General features: G+C 34.5%; 1 protein-coding gene across 1 annotated transcript in view; it reads right to left on the reverse strand.

Annotated features, from left to right (window-relative positions):
• Window positions 1–20,644, reverse strand: part of CSMD3 (CUB and Sushi multiple domains 3) — a 1,064,314-nt gene that overhangs the window by 138,546 nt on the left and 905,124 nt on the right. Inside the window, exons 37-38 of the mRNA XM_004265377.3 lie at window positions 19,227–19,323; window positions 17,206–17,310 (exon numbers count right to left, since the gene is read on the reverse strand). Coding sequence (XP_004265425.1) covers window positions 17,206–17,310; window positions 19,227–19,323 — 202 coding nt within the window. The remainder of the gene's footprint in view (window positions 1–17,205; window positions 17,311–19,226; window positions 19,324–20,644) is intronic.

The following is a 20,644-nucleotide window of genomic DNA, read 5'->3' on the forward strand; positions in this document are numbered from 1 at the left end:
ACTCCTCAAATTGAAACCCTTCAACGAATCTCCTCTTTCTACAAAATAAACCTGTCTGTCATCTCCTTAATCTAATCTTCTGGCACCTAAGATACAATGACAATGACAAATACAACCCAGTCATGTGGGTTCATCTCATTATCAGGAAAGGATGATGTTTCTTGAGGGTTTACTATGTACCTGGGCCTATGATAAACACTTTACATGGATGATCTCATTTAACTCTGACACAATCTTTCAAGTTATATGCTATTATTATCACATATTATAGGTGAGGAAACTGAGTTCTTAGGGAACTTTACAAATCACCTAATGTCACATGGCTATCAAATGGCAGTTCCAAGACAGAAACCTAAGTCTGATTCCAGGATAAAGTATCTTATGTCCATCTACATCCTTGGAGGTCCCTTCAAAGTACCAAGCTATCTCCATATATATACTTTCTTATCTGCCAAAAGGACTTAGATTTGTCCTTTTGTGAAGTCTTCCCTGACCCCACCACCAGGAACCCCTAACAGTTTTGATCACTACCTTCTCTGTGTCATCACCTACATTATACAAGATGTCCTCATACTTCGGCCATTGTGAGAGTAATCTTGGAAGGTTGGTGAAAAGTGCAAATGCTTGGCTGAATCTCATAAAGACTGACAATCTGTTAGGGTGGAGTCTCATCATCTGGATTTTTAACAAGATTTCAAGATAACTATAGTGCACAATTATCTGAGAAGTACCAATTTATCTAAACTATAGTTACTGTGTTTACACTGTAATTTTGCAATTATTGCTACTTTCGTGTTCTTACTCTCAGTTAGTCTGAAGCTTTTTTTTTTAGGGCTGGGTCTTATGCAAATATGCAGCACTAACACCTAGAAAGTATACCTAACATTTAGTAGGTAGTCAACAAAATTTTAATAAACAAGTATGTTTGTGCTTATATTTTGGAAGCAATAAGGAGATGGAAAATTATGGGAGGAAATTAATTATTGCCTTTCTTCAGTAGATAATAGGAAAACAATGATATGAAGTTATCAAAATGGACCTCTAGAAATATTAACGAGACCAAGGCATGAGAAGGATAAATTGGGCAGAAGGAACATCAGATCTGTATAATCATAATCATACTCATACTCATAATCAGGTATCCCAAAGTTAAAATGGCATGATCTCAAGTCAAAGGAGAAAAATTGCACTATATGATAAACATCAGCCATTTGTCAGCATTTCCCTTTTAAGTAAATACAAAGCAAGGCCTATCTGTCTAGTATGTGCCATCAGATAATCTAGCTTGTTTTTTTTCTGAAAACCTCGTGACTGAGTAGGAAAATCAGACAGAGAAAATATTCACTTGCTAGAAGGAATCTCAGCCAAATTTCCTTTTCTCAAGACAGAAGAACATCTCCCATGTTTCCTGAAACATTTACTTAAAACTTACTTAAAATATTCCTTTAGGAATTTAGAAAGAGTCCACTTTCTTGGTTAAAAGGAAAAAAAACCCATGAAATCTGTCATTTTTACAGCAAACCTTAATGTCTTTTGCATCTGTTGCTGGTATTCATAGTGTGATTATGAGACTGTTATTTCCCCGATGTGATTACTTCCTTATGTTACCCTGTGAGCAGAACTGTTATATCAGGGGTTGTCAGAAATGAAATACCAAAGATGTGCAGTGAAATAGGTGTCTCCTCAATGGAGAAAAGCTAATATAACTACCTTGTTTATAACACACACACACACACACACACACACACACACACACACACACACACAATTATTTTTCCCAGTACCCAACTGCTTAAGCATTTTGCTTTTTCTAAATATTGAAACAAATTTTTAAAATTTTTTCTTAAAATCCTTGTTTATACTCATTTAAAAAATATATATTTTTTTCTTACAGAGGATATTGCGTTCTTAGATCTCAGCCACTGATTTGGGAGGCTTCTGAATACATAAGGAAGTTCTTCAAAAATTTTATGTCTAGTTAATACAATCTGCCTCCACAAGTGGACAGACTCTTGCATTACCACAAAATATTCTTCCACTAAGTGGATATTACCATTTTGAAACAGAAATTAAGGTGCCCTTTCCTCAAATAAGTCAGATTATTTGCAAAAAAATCATTGTGTTTGGGTATATTCTCTCAAGTTTCTGGAAATAATACACTCAATTTGCAAACAGTGAACAGACAGACTTTGAGATTGCCATGCTGGACGCTGTTCCAAAACCACATCTGCTCTACCCAGCATTTGATCCACCAAATCCATTGAAACTGCTTTTCAACATGTTATTGACAAAACAGTTAAAAATGTATGCCATAGCTAGTTTTATATATTTGTCTTTAAAGACTAGAGCAGAGGTTATTAGTCGTTTTAATTCTGTAAAGTTCTATTTAAATTTCCTTGTTCAACCTTTCCCCATTCTCTTGCACTTACTCAATATTTTGCAAATACTATGTTAATGCCCTTATTGATTAGACAATAGATTTGAAAACATTTAGAATATTCCAAAATGTATTTAATTAATTAAAGTAACAGGCATTCTTCGGCACCAATTTCTCTACTGTCCACTAAATGTATCTCTTTTTCCTCTCCTCTCTTAATCTGTCCTTCTGTCCTATTTGGGCTCTTTTTCCCCATACTTTCTAACTTTCTTTTTCTCATATAATTCTCTACATTTCTTCATTTCTCTATTTATAGTTCCCATTTTAATTCAGGTTCACTGACTTTGTTTAAAAACAACACACAAAACTGGAGGATATTTTTCAGACAATATTACCACATGTAACTATTTAGTGAGGCATTTATTTAATTTCTCCAAAAAGAAAGTTCTTTTCTACCTGGAGAATATTTTAAGTTCTTCTGTTAAGTTATAATTTGATAAAAATTAATGCTTTAATATACTTTTATAAGCTCTTCGTGGTACTGGTATTTTTATTATATTTACCTTAATCCAGGGATTATTTTAGTATTTCGTACCTATTAAAAGAAAGCGTTCACTTGGACTGGAAGAATTAGTATTGTTAGAATGGCCATACTACCAAAAGCAATCTACAGATTTAAAGCGATCCCTATCAAATTACCCATGACCATTTCACAGAACCAGAACAAATCATCTTAAAATTTATGTGGAACCACAAAAGACCCTGAATTACCAAAGCAATCCTGAGGAAAAAAAGCAAACCCCTCCCAGACTTCAAACAATATTACAAAACTATAATAATCAAAACGGCATTGTGCTGGTGCAAAAACAGATGTATAGATCAATGGAATAGAATACAGAGCCCAGAAATAAACACACACACCTGTGGTCAATTAATCTTCAAAAAAGGAGACAAGGATATACAATGGAGAAAAGGCAATCTTTTCAGCAAGTGGTGTTGGGAAAGCTGGACAGCCTCATGTAAATCAATGAAGTTAGAACACTCCCTCACACCACATACAAAAATAAACTCAAAATTGTTTAAAGATCTAAATATAAGATGTGACACCATAAAACTCTTAGAAGAGAACATAGGCAAAACATTGTCTGACATAAATCGTAGCAATATTTTCTTTGATCATATTCCCAAGGCAAAAGAAATAAAAGCAAAAATAAACAAATGGGACTCAATCAAACTTATAAGCTTTTGTACAGCCAAGGAAACCATAAACAAAATGAAAAGATAACCTATGGATAGAATGGGCATCATCAGAAAATCTACAAACAACAATGCTGAAGAGGGTGTGGAGAAAAGGGAACCCTCTTGCACTGTTGATGGGAATGTAAATTGACACAGCCACTATGGAGAACAGAATGGAGGTTCCTTAAAAAACTAAAAACAGAATTACCATATGATCCAGCAATCCCACTCCTGGGCATATACCCAGAGAAAACCATAATTCAAAAAGACACATGCACCCCAATGTTCATTGCAGCACTATTTACAATATCCAGGTCATGGAAGCAACCTAAATGCCCATTGACAGATGAATGGATAAAGAAGATGTGGTACATATATATAATGGAATATTACTCAGCCATAAAAAGGAACGAAATTGGGTCATTTGTTGAGACGTGGATGGATCTAGAGACTGTCATACAGAGTGAAGTAAGTCAGAAAGAGAAAAACAAATATCGTATATTAACGCATGTGTGTGGAACCTAGAAAAATGGTACAGATGAACCAGTTTGCAAGGCAGATATTGAGACACAGATGTAGAGAACAAATGTATGGACACCCAGGGGGGAAAGCGGCAGGGGGTAGTGGTGGTGGTGTGATGAATTGGGCCATTGGGATTGACATGTATACACTGATGTGGATAAAACTGATGACTAATAAGAAACTGCTGTATAAAAAAATAAATAAAATAAAATCAAAAATTCAGAAGAAAACCAAAAAAAAAAAAAAAAAGAAAAGACAACCTACAGAATGGGAAAAAATATTTGCAAACAATGCTACTGACAAGGGATTAATTTCCAAAATATACAAATAGCTCATGTAACTCAGTATCCAAAAAAAACCAAATAAACCAGGAAACCCAATCAAAAAATTGACTCAAGACCTAAATAGACATTCCAAACAATTCATACAGATGGCCAATAGGCATATGAAAAGATGCTCAACATCGCTAATTATTAGAGAAATGCAAATCAAAACTACAATGAAGTATCACCTCACACTGGTCAAATGGCCATCATCAAAAAGTCTACAAATAGGGCTTCCCTGGCGGCGCAGTGGTTGAGAGTCCGCCTGCCGATGCAGGGGATACGGGTTCGTGCCCCGGTCCGGGAAGATCCCACATGCCGTGGAGCGGGTGTGCCCGTGAGCCATGGCCACTGATCCTGTGCGTCCGTAGCCTGTTGCTCCGCAACGGGAAAGGCCACAATAGTGAGAGGCCAGCGTACCACAAAAAAAAAAAAAAAAAAAAAAAGTCTACAAATAATAAATTCTGCAGAGGGTATGGAGAAAAGGGAACCCTCTTACACTGTTGGTGGGTATGTAAATTGGTGCAGCCACTATGGAGAACAGTATGGAAGTTCCTTAAAAAAATAAAAATAGAGCTATCATATGATCCAGCAATCCCACTCCTGGGCATATATCTGGAAAAGACAAAAACTCTAATTCTAAAAGATACATGTACCCCAATGTTCATAGCAGTACTATTTACAATAGCCAAGATATCGAAGCAACCGAAATGTCCACTGACAGATGAATGGATAAAAATGTCTTATACGGCTTCCCTGGTGGCAGTGGTTGGGAGTCCGCCTGCCGATGCAGGCGACACAGGTTTGTGCCCCGGTCTGAGAGGATCCCGCATGCTGCGGAACGGCTGGGCCTGTGAGCCATGGCCGCTGAGCCTGTGCGTCCGGAGCCTGTGCTCCGCAATGGGAGATGCCACAATGGTGAGAGGCACACGTGCCACAAAAAAAAAAAAAAAAAAAAAAAAAGTCTTATATACAATGGAATACTACTCAGCCATAAAAAAGAATAAAATATTGCCATTTGCAGCAACATGGATGGACCTAGAGATTATCATACTGAGTGAAGTAAGACAGACAAAGACAATTATATGATATCACTTGTATGTGGATTTAAAAAAATAATACAAATGATCTTATTTACAAAACAGAAACAGACTCACAGACATAGAAAACAAACTTATGGTTACCAAAGGGGCAATGAGTTGTGGGAGGGATAAATTAGGAGTATGGGATTAACAGATACACACTTCTATACATAAAATATATAAACAACAAGGATTTACTATATAGCACAGGGAACTATATTCAACATCTTGTAACAACCTATAGTGGAAAAGAATCTGAAATAAATATATATATATAGGTAAAACTGAATAACTTTGCTGTACATCTGAAACTAACACAATATTGCAAATCAACTGTACTTCAGTTTTTTAAAAAGTGAGCATTCAGCAAATGTTTTGATGGCTTAGTTAAGGCCTCTCAACAACGTTTAAAAAGTGGTGATCATCTTATCATCTTCTAATAGGATTCCACTTTGTGGTTTTTGAAAAATATGGTTAGTACTGTCCTTAGATTGCCTAAATACAGTGCCTAGTATTTTGCTTGTTTTTCTCTTGGGTAGAGAATCCAGATATCTAATAATTCTTAAGAAGTATCTGGGGACCAGTTTGAAACTAAAGCATCATTTTGTGAACATTTACTTTAGATTACGTAAATTCATTCCAACAAATTAAATGCCAGTCCCTATGAGTAGTCTCTAGATCATTAGGAGAGTTGGTAGTCTTATTATTTAAAGCAACTGCTCGTAAGATACATTGATACACCATTTGTTCTTATGCTCATTCATTACCAATGGTAAGTTCTTTCCCACATTTTTGAGTAGTATTCAGATAACTAATTTAGAAAATATTAGCACTCCCTGATTGCTCGTTTTACAGAAATATCTAGTTGTAACATAGTTGGACAATAATCACAAATATAGGGAAAAAACACATTTCACATAATAAAGTTTACACTTGATTAGGACAGAGATTTATCTCATTCATCTTCCAATCCCTCTACAGTTCTAATCAGACTTTCCTTGACATGGTTAGGTACTCAACTTTACTTTTAAAATTAAATATCATAATTAAATATGCTTAAATTGTATATTTCTAGTATATTTTGCCTACTCTGTCAAAGATGTTAGCTTCTAAGACCTAAAATTGAGAGATTTAAATCCACTAGTCACTGTTTTCCCTTAAGAGTAGCAAATTCTCAATCCTTTGTTCTAGGAGTTATTAACACCTATTATTTGTTAAGATATGGCTTAAGTTCCTTCATTTATTGATACAAATAAGAGGTTCTAACCAAAAGAACAGCTTGAAAAATATTATAGATAACTGGATAAATAATTCCATTAAACTGTAATGTCCCTATACTGTTTACCTTATACAAATAAAGGACCTTTTTGGCATTCAACAAAATATTTTATTTTAGAAATTTGAAAGTTGTATAAAATAGACTAAAAAAGTTTCTTCAATTTCTTTGTTATTATGATAATTTAATAGTTTATATCATGAATAACTATCAAAACATATGCTGCTTTCGAACTACATCACCTATATGATGTCAAATTTCTGATTATGACATTCCACACCTTTCAGGAGTAGCCCTGCCTACAATCCTTGCAGGCAAGGCTGCAATCCTTGTAACATGCCACGTATCACAGCTCTGTCTAAACCTGAAGTTTGCATGCTAAAAATATCCACTCTTTCTTGTTTAACTGTAAAACTCCTGGTTATTTGTTAAGATTCAGCCAAAGTGTTACCTCCTATTTGAAGTATTTCCTGAACTTCTTAAATGGAGCTGATTTCTTATTGCTTTTGTGCACTCTCCCATAAATATCTCTACTCCTGTATTCATAGCACTGTATTATTGCTTATCTCTGCCTCTTCTACTAGACTGTGATCTTCTCAAAACTGATACTGTGACATATTTATCTTTGCACTTCCCATATTGAGCATTGTGCCTATTATATAGTAGGCATTCAAAAATATTTATTGGTTGAATGAAAAATGAATGAATGAAACTTTTTGTACTTATTTGTCACCTATTTACACTACAATGATACATTTACTATATCTGAGGTTAGCAATAGCTAGAAAACGAACCTCAACATAAAACAAAAATAATTGTCAAAAATCAATTAATTACTATTTATTTAGTACATGCCCATCGTTGTCGTAGCCTCTGTTCGTTTCCACAGGGCATTTCTTTTCTATCAGATCTTCCTGTGTAAGTAATGATGTTACAATGATGGATTGACTGGCCTGGACAAAGTGATATTGAGGTGATAGTACTCAATGGGATACCTTCAGAAAGCAAAAACCAACAGAATTATAAAATGTGTACAGACCAACGTGCTACATTCCTCTGTGAACACTAGCATAGGTGTAGGTATACTGATGTCAATGATATATATCAACATTACATATTTGTTATCTTTTGCTTCTAGGTGTTGTGTCACTTATTCCTTACTCAGGCAACATATGTGTTGTGAATGTATTATAAGATTCAAGGACTGGTCTCAGTGCAAGAGACAAAAGGATATCCTAAGTGGACATGGTCCTGTACTAATGGCCAATCGTGTCTTCCTGGAGCTTACATTCTAGGAAAACAGTAAATAAACCCCAAATTTCCAAAATAATCACCCAATTACACTTGTGATAATTTTATGTAGCAAAAAACACACTGTCTCATATATGTATTTAATTAGAGTATGTAAGCCTTTTTTGTGTTTGAAAGTTTTCTAGGAAGTTGGGAGACAAATATATATTTTCTATGCCAACAAGAAAAGCCACTTACTCCAACTTCAGTTTTAAAATTTCTTCAGGATCCAGTTCTTTTTTTCACAATTTGAAAATACTTGTAATAAAACAGGAGTCACTACAATTGATACCACAGAAATTCAAATGATCGTAAGAGACTACTATGAACAACTGGACACCAACAAATTGGATAACCTAAAAAAAAATGGGTAAACTTATAAATTCATATAACCTACCATGACTAATTCATGAATAAACAGAAAGTCTGAATAGATCACTAATGAATAAGGATATTGACTCAATAATCAAAAATCTCCCAACAAAGAAAAGCCCAGGACCAGATGATTTCATGGGTGAATTCTACCAAACATTTAAAGAATTAACACTGATTCTACTCAAACTTTTCCAAAACACTGAAGGGGGAACAGTCACAAATTCATTTTATGAGTCCAGCATTACCCTGATACCATAGCCAAAGGCACTACAAGAAAACTGTAGGACAATAAGCCTGATGAATATAGATGCAAAGATCCGCAGCAAAATACTAGCAAACCAAATTAAACAGCACATCAAAAGGACCATACACCATGACCAAGTGGAATTTATTCCTGGGATACAAAGACGATTCAATCAGTAAACATGATACACCAATTAGCAGAATGAAGGATGAAAACACATGACCATCTCAATAGATGCACAGAAAAAAGAATTTGACAAAATACAAAATTCTTTCATAATAAAAACTCTCAACAAATTACATACAGAATGTACCTCAAAATAATACAGGCCATATATGAAAAGCCCACAATTATCATCACATTCAACAGTAAAATACTGAAAGCTTTTCATCTAAGATCAGGAGCAAGGTAAGGATGCCAACTCTTAACACTTCTACTAACATAATACTGGAATCATATACAAAGAAATTAGGTGAGGAAAAGCCATAAAAAGCATCCAAATCAGAAAGTAAAAATTAAAGGTAGCTGTTTGAAAATGACATGATCTTAAATGTAGAAAACCCTAACTTCAAGTACTGCTAGTACTAATAAATGAATTATGTTGTTTCTGGATACAAAATCAACACACAAAAATCATTCATAATTGATACACTGACACTAACATCAAACTCTTCTAAAAGGAAAAATTTTAAATGTTGCCTGGGACTTACCTGGGGGGCAATGGTTAAGAATCCACCTGCCAATGCAGGGGCAACTGGTTTGATCCCTGGTCCGGGAGTATCCTACATGCCACACAGCAACTAAGCCCGTGCACCACAACTACTGAGCCTGCACTCTAGAGCCCGTGAGCCACAACTACTGAGCCTGCATGCCACAACTACTGAAGCCCGTGCACCTAGAGCCTGTGCCCCACAACAAGAGAAGCCACTGCAATGAGAAGCCCATGCACTGCAATGAACAGTAGCCCCTGGTTGCCACAACTAGAGAAAACCCCCATGCAGCAATGAAGATCCAACCCAGCCAAAAATAGATAAGTAAACAAATAAATTTATAATAAATAAATAAATAAATAAATAAATAAAATGTTCCTGTTTACGGTAGCACCAGAAAGAATAAAATACTTACGAAAACACTTAGCCAAGGAGGTGAAAGGATTTTACTCTGAAAACTACAGACTATTCATGAAAGAAATTTTAAAAGATACAAATAAGTGGAAAGATAGTCTGTTTTCATGAACTAGAAGTCTTAATATTGTTTAAATATGAGCTACAGATTCAATGCAATTTCTATCAAAATCTCAATGGTGTTTTTTACTGAATTAGATAAACCTAAAATTCATAAGGAACCTCAAAAGATCCAAAATAGCCAAATTAATGTTGAAAAAGATGAACAAAGTGATATCACACTTCATGATATCAAAATATAGCTGCAAAAGCTACAATAATTAAAACAGTATGGTGTTGGCATAAAAATAGACATATAGATGAATGGAACAGAGGAGTGAGTCCAAAAATAAACCCCCACACAGTTAAGTTATCTTTGACAAGGGTGTCAAAATATACAATGGGGAAAGGATAATCTCTTCAACAAATGATGCTGGGAAAACTGGATATCCATAAGCAAAATAATGAAATTAGAAACTTATCTTACATCATATATAAAATTAATTCAAAATGAATTAAAAACTACATCATTGACTACATCAAACTAAAATGTTGCTGCATAGCAAACAATCAGCAGAGTTAAAAAGTCACCTACTAAAGAATGGGAGAAAATATTTTCAAACTGCATATATAATACAGTGTTAATATCCAAACTACATAATGAACTCCTACAACTTGATTAAAAAAATATAATCCAATCAAAAATGCTACGAAATGGGCAAAGGACTTGAATAGACATTTCTACAAAGATGACATACAAATGTCCAACAGGGATAGGAAAAGATTCTCAACATCTCTGATCTTTAGGGAAATGCAACTCAAAACCACAACGAGATATCACCTCACACCTAATTAGGATAGCTGCTTGTCAAAAAAAAAAAAAAAAAAAAAGAGGAGTGATGTCAGCAAGATGGCCTAATATGTTTCTCATTCTCATTCACGTTCTTTCCTCAGCAACAACAATATGGCAATCATCCATGGACAAGAGTGCCTGTGGGACATGTGGAAATACAGGTAGAAGATTAGGAAACCCCAGTGCAGTGCAAGAACAAGGAGAGCCATTTTGAAAAGAGTCATTTGAGTCAGACCCAGGTGGCTAACTCAGAAATAATTCCAAAGCCCTGATAATTTAGCAACACCCCATTTGCTTTTGGTTCTCTCACCAGTACCATACGCCAAGAGACCCAGGAGGAGTCTCACCTACCCGTTCGTCAGGCAATAGGCTTACAGACCTTGGTACTGGCTGTGGACCCTAAAGTTCTCCTTGAGCTAGCTCCATCCCCTCTCAAGCCATGGTCTGGGAGCCTCTGAAGAACACTGAATTGCACAATCACCCATGAAGGAGAGACTCTTGTGGAAGTAAAGGAGTCCAGCAGAGAAGTTCCAGCACATCATTAGAGCAAAAATTCAAGATTGGACACATTGCACAGAGTAGGAGGAACAGTTTGACTTTATCTGCTCCACCCTTCCCCCAAGGGAACAGGGTTTGGTGCCAAGAGATCGCTTTTTGACCCATGACTTCTCCTGTGGGGGAAGAAAGAGTCTGTGAGTGCATGCCTGACTTCCCCAGCTGTGCAGGATGCTACCAAATAGGAAAAAGGCTCATTTTTCTCTCACCTCAACCTGAGTTCTGAGTTATGACATGCACTGTGAATAACTGGAAAACAGAAGCCAGGGCTCAGAAAGGGACATATCAAGGGGATATGGATCTTATTAAACAATTCAGGGACTCCATCAGGAGGCAAACCCATGAGCCAGTGGGGACACCTTGCCTATGGATCCCTCTAGCTGGACCACGGGCAAGCTTTTGCAGATGGCTAGTGAGCATTCACAGAAATCTGGCCTGATTCTGTGGATCTGGAAAAGACTACAAACTTGAGCATTTGTCACTACCCTCGGGAAAGCAAGGGTCTACAGGATTGAGAGAAGTCATACAAGCTTAAGAATTCTGCCACAAGAGAGAGCGAGAAGTGGAGCATGCATATCCATAGAAAGTATAAAAAACCTTCAGAATCCCTAGCAGGTCTGAGGAAAGGTACTTCTCTCCTGAAGTCAGTCATGAGAGTAACCAACCCCAAAGACATGGAGATCTGTAATTTACTCAGAAAGGAATTCAAAATTTTTAGGAAGCTGAAGGAGCTACAAGAAAACACAAAAATTAATTGAACAAAACCAGGAAAACAATACATGATCAAAATGAGAAGTTTAACAGAGATAGAAATTATAAAAAAGGATCAAACAGAAATTCTTGAGCTGAAAAATGCACCTAATGAATAAAAAATGCAAAAGAGAGTTCAAGTTGAAGAATCTGTGAATTAGAAGAGAGGATGCTTGAAATTTATGTAATCAGAGGAGAAAATAAGAAGAAAAATTCAAAGAGTGAAGAAAGCCTAAATGATCTATGAAATATTATCAAAAGAAAAGAATCTCTAAATTACTGGACTACCAGAGGAGAAAAGAGAAAGATAGGAATAGAAAGCTTATTAAAGAAATAGTGGCTGAGAACTTCCTAAATCTGGGGAGAGATCTCAACAGTCATGTTCATGAAAGTCATGGGTCCCCAAACAAACTCAACTTAGAGAGATCTTCTACAATATGAATTACAATAAAACTGTAGAAAATCAGTGACACATAGAGAATCTTAAAAGTAGTAAGAGAAAAAAAGCTTGTAACTTACAAGGGAACTTGCATAAGGTTTTCAGCAACTCTCTCTGGAGAAACCTTACATGCATGGACAGAGAGGGATGTTATATTCAAAGTGCTGAAAGAATAACACTGCCAAGCAAAAGCATTCTATACAGCAAAGCAGTTCACCAGAGGACTTCAGAGGAAGGCGAGATAAAGATGTTCCCAGACAACCAAAAGCTGAGGGAGTTCATCACTACTAGACATGCCTTTCAAAAAAATACTGAAAGGAGTTCTTCAAGTTGAAATGAAAGGACACTAATTAGTAACATGAAAACATGAAAATGTACAACACACTGGTAAAGGTAAGTATATATTCAAATTCAGAATACTCTAATACTATGGGGGTGGATTAACCATTTAACACTATTATAAAAGTTAAAGGACAAAAGTTTTAAAAATAACTATAGCTACAATAATTTGTTAATAAATACAAAATATTGAAGAGGTAAACTGTGACATCAAAAACATAAAAGGGGGGCTTCCCTGGTGGCACAGTGGGTCTCTGCCTGCCAATGCAGGGGACACGGGTTCAAGCCCTGGTCTGGGAAGATCCCACATGCCGTGGAGCAACTGGGCCCGTGAGCCACAATTACTGAGCCTGCGTGTCTGGAAGCTGTGCTCTGCAACAACAGAGGCCGCGATAGTGAGAGGCCTGCGCACCGTGATGAAGAGTGGTCCCCGCTTGCCACAACTAGAGAAAGCCCATGCACAGAAACGAAGACTCAACACAGCCATAAATAAATTAATTAATTTAAAAAAACATAAAAGGGAAGTAAAAGGGAATATAACAATCATAAATATATGTAAACCGAACATCAGAGCAACCAAATATGTTAAGCAAATGTTAACAGTTCTGAATGGAGACATAGACAATACAATAATAGTAGGGGACTTCAATACCCCGCTTTCAACAACTGATAGATCATCCAGACATCAAATCATTAAGAAAACACTGAATTTGAACTATACTTTAGACCACATAGACCGAAGAGACAGAGACATATACAAAGCATTCCTTCCAAAGTAGCAGATTGCAAGTTCTTCTCAAGTTCAAACAGAATATTCTACATGACAGATCATACATTATGTCACAAAAACTGTCTTACCAAATTTAAGATTGAAATCATATCAAACATCTCTTTTGAGCACAATGACATGAAAATAGAAATCAGTAACAGGAGGAAAACTGGAAAATCCATAACTATTTGAAATTAAACAATACACTCCTGAACAATCAATGAGTCAAAGAAGAAATCAAAATATATCCTGAAAGAAACAAAATCAGAAATGCAATATACCCAAACTTATGGGATGCAGCAAAAGCCATTCTGAGAGGGAATTTTATAGCAATAAATGCCTGCATTAAGAAAAAAGAAAGATCTCAAAAAAAAAAAAAAAGCTAAATTTACAACTCAATGAACTAGAAAAAGAATACACTAAACCAAAAGTTAGCAAAATGAAGAAAATAACAATTATGAAAGCAGAAATAAAATAGAAGAATATAAAAACAATAGAAAAGACCAAAGAAACAAGGAGCTGGTTTTTAAAACATAAACAAAATTTAGAAAACTTTAAATAGATTAAAAAAGAAAGAGAACTCAAATAAAATCAGAAATGAAAGACAGGGCATTACACTGATACCACAGAAATACAATGGATCATAAGACACTGCTATGAACAATTACACACCAACAAATTAGATAACCTAGAAGAAATGGATAAATTCCAAGAAACATACAGCCTACCAAGACATAATAAAGGCCACATATGAAAAACCCACAGCTAACATCACAGTCAATGGTGAAAGGTTAAATGCTTTTCATCTATGATTAAGAACAAGACTAAGGGTGACCACTCTCATGACTCCTATTCAACATAGTACTGGAAGTCCTAGTCAGAGCAATTAGGCAAGAAAAAGAAATGAAAGGCTTCCAAATAGAAAAGTAAAAGTAAAACTGTCTATTTTGGAAGATGATATGATCTTATATAGAGAAAAATCCTAAACATGCCACCAAAAAATGTTAGAATAAATCAATTTAATAAAAATGCCGCATATGAAATCAACATAAAGAAATCAGTTGTGATACTATGCAATAGCCATAAAATATCTAAAAAAGAAAGAAAACAATCCCATTTATAATAGCATTGGAAAAAAATAGTAAAATAGGACCAAATTCCACCAAGGTGGTAAAACATCTGTACAATAAAACTCATAAGACATTGATGAAAAAAATCTGTAGAATACACAAATAAATGGGAAAATATTCCATATTCATTAATAGGAAGAACTAATATTGTCAAACTGTCCATACTACCCAAAGCCACCTATAGATGTGGAAATGAATATTGGTACAGCCACTATGGACAACAGCATGGAGGTTCTTCAAAAAATTAAAAATAGAACTATCATATATCCAGCAATCCCACTTCTTAGTATATATTCAAAGGAAATGAAATCAGGATCTCAAAGAGATACCTACACTACATGTTCATTGTAGCATTATTTGTAATAGCCAAGATATGAAAACAACCTAAGTGTCTTTCTACAGATGAGTAAGAAAAAGATGTGGGACATATATACAATGAAATATTATCCAGCCATGTAAAAGAAGGAAATCCTGCCATTTGCAATAACAAAAAATGACCTCCAGGTTATTATGCTAAGTGAAATAACTCAGAGAAAACAAATACCATATGATCTCAGTTACATGTAGAATTTAAGAAAGACAAACTCTTAGAAACTATGAGTAGAATGGTGGTTGCCAGTGGCTGGGATTGAGAGAAATGGGGAGATGTGAATCAAAGGGTACAAACTCCCAGTTATAAGATGAATAGTTCCGAGGATCCAGTGTACAACATGGTGACTATAGTTAATGATATTGAATCATTCAAAGTTACTAGGAGACTAGATCTTAAATGTTCTCATCACAGAAAACAAAAGTGATTATGTGAAGTAATGGAAGTATTAACCATCCCTATTGTGGTAATCATTTCGCAATAGATACAGGTATCAAATCAACACATCATATATTTTATTTATTTATTTATTTATTTATTTAATTGAAGTATAGTTGATTTACAGTGTTGTATAACATTGGGGTGCATGCATCTTTTTGAATTTTAGTTTTCTTTGGATATATGAGGAGTGGGACTGCTAGATCATATGGCAACTCTATTTTTAGCTTTTAGAGAAGCCTCCATACTGTTTTCCATAGTGGCTGCACCAATTTACATTCTGAACAATTCACACTGTATATTTTAAACTTACACAATGTTATATGTTAGTTAAATCTCAGCAAGCTGGAAAACTAAAACATTTGCATCATGTTCACAAAAGAAGCTGGTTTATAGTTTTATACTGAGACAAGTATTGGGACCTATGGTATACGCCACAAAAAGTAGATGGAATAATTTAAATGGCACTGTGATTACCTGGTTTTTAAAGATCTGGTAATATTTCTGGGTGAAGCCTTTTGGACCAGGTATGTTTTTTTGTATTTTAATAACTATTGTCTATATTGGTCCTATGATAATTGGTCTATTTAGAATATCTGTCTTTACTAGTGTCAATTTTGGTAAATTTCATAATGCATTTTTGTTTATTTCTTCTTATAGTTCATGCTGATTTACTTTAAGAATTGTTGTTGTTATGTCATTTGGTGCAAAAATACTCAAAACTGGAGTTTTTGTTATGATTTGTACTCTCCATGATAACTATAAAATGCTCTTATTTATCTTTAAAAAAAAGGTAAGTGTTGGTGAGAATACGAAGAAATTGGAACCTTTAAACAATGTTGGTTGGAAGGTAAAAGGGTATAGACACTGTGGAAAACACTATAGAGGTTCCTCAAAAAAATTAAAAGTAGATCTACCTTATGATCTAGCAATCCCATTTCTGGGTATATTTCCAAAAGAAATCAGAATCTCAAGGAGATATCTGCACTCCCATGTTCACTGCAGCATTATTCACAATAGCTAAGCTATGGAAACTACATAAATGTCCATCAAGGGAGGAATGGATAAAGAAAATACATTATATACATACAATGGAATATTATTCAGTCTTAAAAAGGAGAAAAAAATTCTGTTGTATGTGACAACATTGGTGCACTTGATGGACATTATGCTCAGTGAAATAAGCCAGACACAGAAGGACAAATACTACATGATATCACTTATATGAAGTATAGAATAGTCAAACTCATAGAAATATAAAGTAGAATGTTGGTTTCCAGAGGCTGAGAGGAGGGAGAAATGCGGAGTTGCTGTTCAATGGGTATAAAGTTTCAGTTATGCAAGACGGATAAGCTCTAGAGATCTGCTGTACAACACTGCGCCTACAGTTAACACTACTGTATTGTGCACTTAAAACTTTTGTTAAGAGGGTAAATCTTATCTTAAGAGTACTGACACTTAAAAAAAAAAGAAAATGTAAATTCTGATGAAAATAATCAGAACTTTATACATATAATTTTGTAGTTGAAGAAACACTTCAAAATCTTAAGAAAGTAAGCCCAAATGTTCTCTTTTGACAAAGTCCATTAACTTTCTATATTCAGAAAAGTAATATTTAAAATTAATATAAATTTGTTCTTAATTTTCCTGAATAGCACATGATATATTTACCTGTGTATTCAAGGTGAAATCCAGCAGCAGAAACACTGATGTCTGATTGAAAATTTAGATATAGATTATTAGATGTACTATTCAAAAGAGGGGGAATTGTTGTTCCTGAAACGATAATTGAAAAAGTAGTTCAGTGATCACATAATAAGTATTATTAATAAAACTAAGTTAACTATTAATTAGCCAGTAAGTTATCACTGAAATTATATATTAGTAAAGTGTTTTACAAAATTTTTAAGTAAAAATATTTCTCACATATTTGTCTTTCATATTACTGTTCTTGACTATCTCCAAGGAGACAGACCTTCAAGAGCACATTAGATTGCTCCCTAAAAATAGGTAGGAGCAAAAAAAGAAAGCTGGTGAAAATCAAAGCAGTAAATTTTACTAGTCACCTAAAATAAATATTTTGAATTTCATGTGGATTTCAATAGTTCATGTACAAGCTAATAATAAACTTAGTTTTAAAGTCTGCATGCGATTTTTATGGTATAATAACAAAATTTTATATGGGCTTAAAGATATATTCATTTATTGGCCTTTATTATGATATTTAAATATATACATTTATGTTCTATACCAGGTCAAGTACCTTGATGTTTCTTACACCCTGACAGCAAAGCTGGTAGTTAGCATTCAAAAAGATGCCAATTATGAACTAGTGTCAGCCTTGTCTCTTAGCAAATGCTTTATAATCGTGTTCTTCTGAACTTCGACAGGAAATCAACTTTAATTATTCAATTACTGAGTTGAATATATAACATATCTGCTTGAACCAATTACTTCTTGACTATTTGACATTGAGTAATAGTTCAAGATCCTTAATTTTACAATTCAAGCAGTTTCAAAAGACAACAATAAAAATAACTGTCAACGGTCTCAAGATAAAGTTCAACAAACATCTGAGTTGATAGTGTTGCAAACATTTTTTTTTGTAATTTTCTAGCTACTTCACACTTTACACAACTCTATGAACCTTAACCACTGAGCCTTCTATAAGAGAAACCAGGACAAACTCATTAAAGAACACATGATTGCTTTTTTTTTCCCCCCCGAACTTGCTCTGTCTATAGTGTCCTAACTGAATCACTGAAGACAGAGGTAAACAGAAACTCAAAGGTCACTCAGACTGCCTTTGGTCTCTGAGGATCTTAGTAATTAAGAGCTCTGACTCTGGAGTCACACCAGCTGGGTCCCAGTCTCATTCTAACATTAGCTGTACGACCTCGGGCAACTTAATTTCTCTTAGTGTCAATCACCTACCAGGACTGCTAAAAAGATCATTCAAAATTCTTTCAGTATATCTGAAATATGTAAGTTTATAGTTTAGCTATGTTTATATTTCTAGAGTTAAACACTATAATCAAAATTAAAGTAAAAGGTACATTTAAAATTAAAACTTCATTTTATCCTAAATATGCTATAAGAAGCTGTTAGATAAATGCATAAACTACCTTTAGAAACCATAACAAATTTTAAAACCTTCTGGTCTTGGAACATATGTATATAGTATGAATTTTATATAATTTAATTCATTTCATAGAATTGATTTTGTATTTTCTTTATTCTCACTCAACAGTACCTGGTAGCATTTACCATGTTGTTACACAGTCTCTATAATTGTTCTAATGGCTGCATAACGTTCTATTAAGTGAATATAACATAATTACCAAGCACTGTCTAATTTTTAACTATTACTACTCATCCTTCTTTTTTAAGGGACAGGGGCATACATACTATTCCTGAACCATAGCTCAACTAAAAATAATACTAGTAACACAAAAACATCAATAAATAATTACACAAATATAGTAACACTACAGTAAGGTCTTAAACATCAATTTCATTACCTTTAAAGCCTTTCAAACTTCTAACCTTGTAATTTAGTTCATTGCATATAGTTTGTAAAAAGCAAAATTAAAACCACCAAGTCAGAGTTCTAGGGAGCTCTTCAAAGAGAGAGAGAGATCTTACATTCCTAATTATAATGTATTTTAATTAAGCTCAGCTCTCTCATTTACCTGAGTAACTTCCAAGTCTTGGAGCATTGTTGTCTCCCCCATCATAAAAGTCCAGAGAATCCCAATTATGTTCTGTAGCAAAGCTGACAACTTGCACCTATGAAATAATAAGTACTGGTAAGAACACATACTTCTAATGAGACACATATACTATAGTCTACTTATCTCCTCTGCAAGAGAGAGCTTAAAGCCTGGACCATATCATTGTGGCCCTTCATGGAATGACTTTAACAGAACTGATCTTTGCCTTTATGGCACTGGCCTACATGCACTAACTTTTATAATAAAAGCCTCTGAGGCATCTAGGAGTGTTCACTATGGGTATAACATTGAAAATGTCTGTCACTATCTCAGCTTTGGATTAATCTAATGTCTTAGTGCCTGGAATCTGAATCAAGGCATGTTCCAAAACAGTTGTTTAACTTTTTTGTTTTGGAATGTTTGATTCTTGTCAGTGACTGAGTTTTCTCATTTGCTTTACCTATTAGGAAATAACCAGATTTGTGGTCCACATTGAGGACCACATAAGCATATAAGACCCTATAATATATACATTTTTTGAACTAGGTTTATCCTGGATACATTTTATTATGTTTTACTTTGCATAACCTTTGCTAAATTTCCTGTCTTTATTTTATTTTTAAAATTAACATAATAATCCACTATGCACATATTTAATAAATTTCAACATGGATAACCAAAAATAATACTTTATAACTGATTTGGGTATGTCTTTTAAAGATTGTTTTTATAAATAGCTATATTTTTGTAAATGGCATCGTAATAACTAAATCACTGTGAAGGTCCATTAAGTTGATAAGGAAAATGCTGGAGTATAATCCTCTCATGTCTATTAAATTTTATTTAAAGAAAGAGGCATGTGTTCCTTTGTTGCACTTCACTTGGCACAGCTTGAGCTTTTGCAAGAACCCAGAAAACCCTCACAACTGTGGATGTTATCTATTGTTCTTTATTACATATTTTATAGTTTAGGAGGAGGTAAAGGAATAGCCTTACTAAATTTATTTTCATTTAGCTGAAGTCTGTTATAGATGTAAGCATCACACTCATTCACTAAGTACTTCTAACAATTGCATTCATTAAAATTTTCTTATCCACAAAATAGGCCTTCATCATTCTTCCATTCAAATGAATGCTGGAGCTTCTTTTCCAGGGATGAGTGCCACATGGCAACAGATACCCTGCCTGTGTGACAGGCATTAGGCCCAATGGCAATGTTCCAGGACAGAAAGAAGACTGGAATTAAAGCTGTATGATTGTAATATAACCCCCGACTCCTTAAACAATGGTCAATTCTCTCTTCATATCTGAATTTTCCTTTCCTTCAATTCAGGAAAAGAAAAAGTCACATTTGGCTTAAAAAAGAAAAAAGAAAGAGAAAATAAAAGTAAGGATTC

The sequence above is a fragment of the Orcinus orca genome, chromosome 17 (assembly GCF_937001465.1).
Source record: "Orcinus orca chromosome 17, mOrcOrc1.1, whole genome shotgun sequence".
In the NCBI taxonomy this organism is placed as follows: Eukaryota; Metazoa; Chordata; class Mammalia; order Artiodactyla; family Delphinidae; genus Orcinus; species Orcinus orca.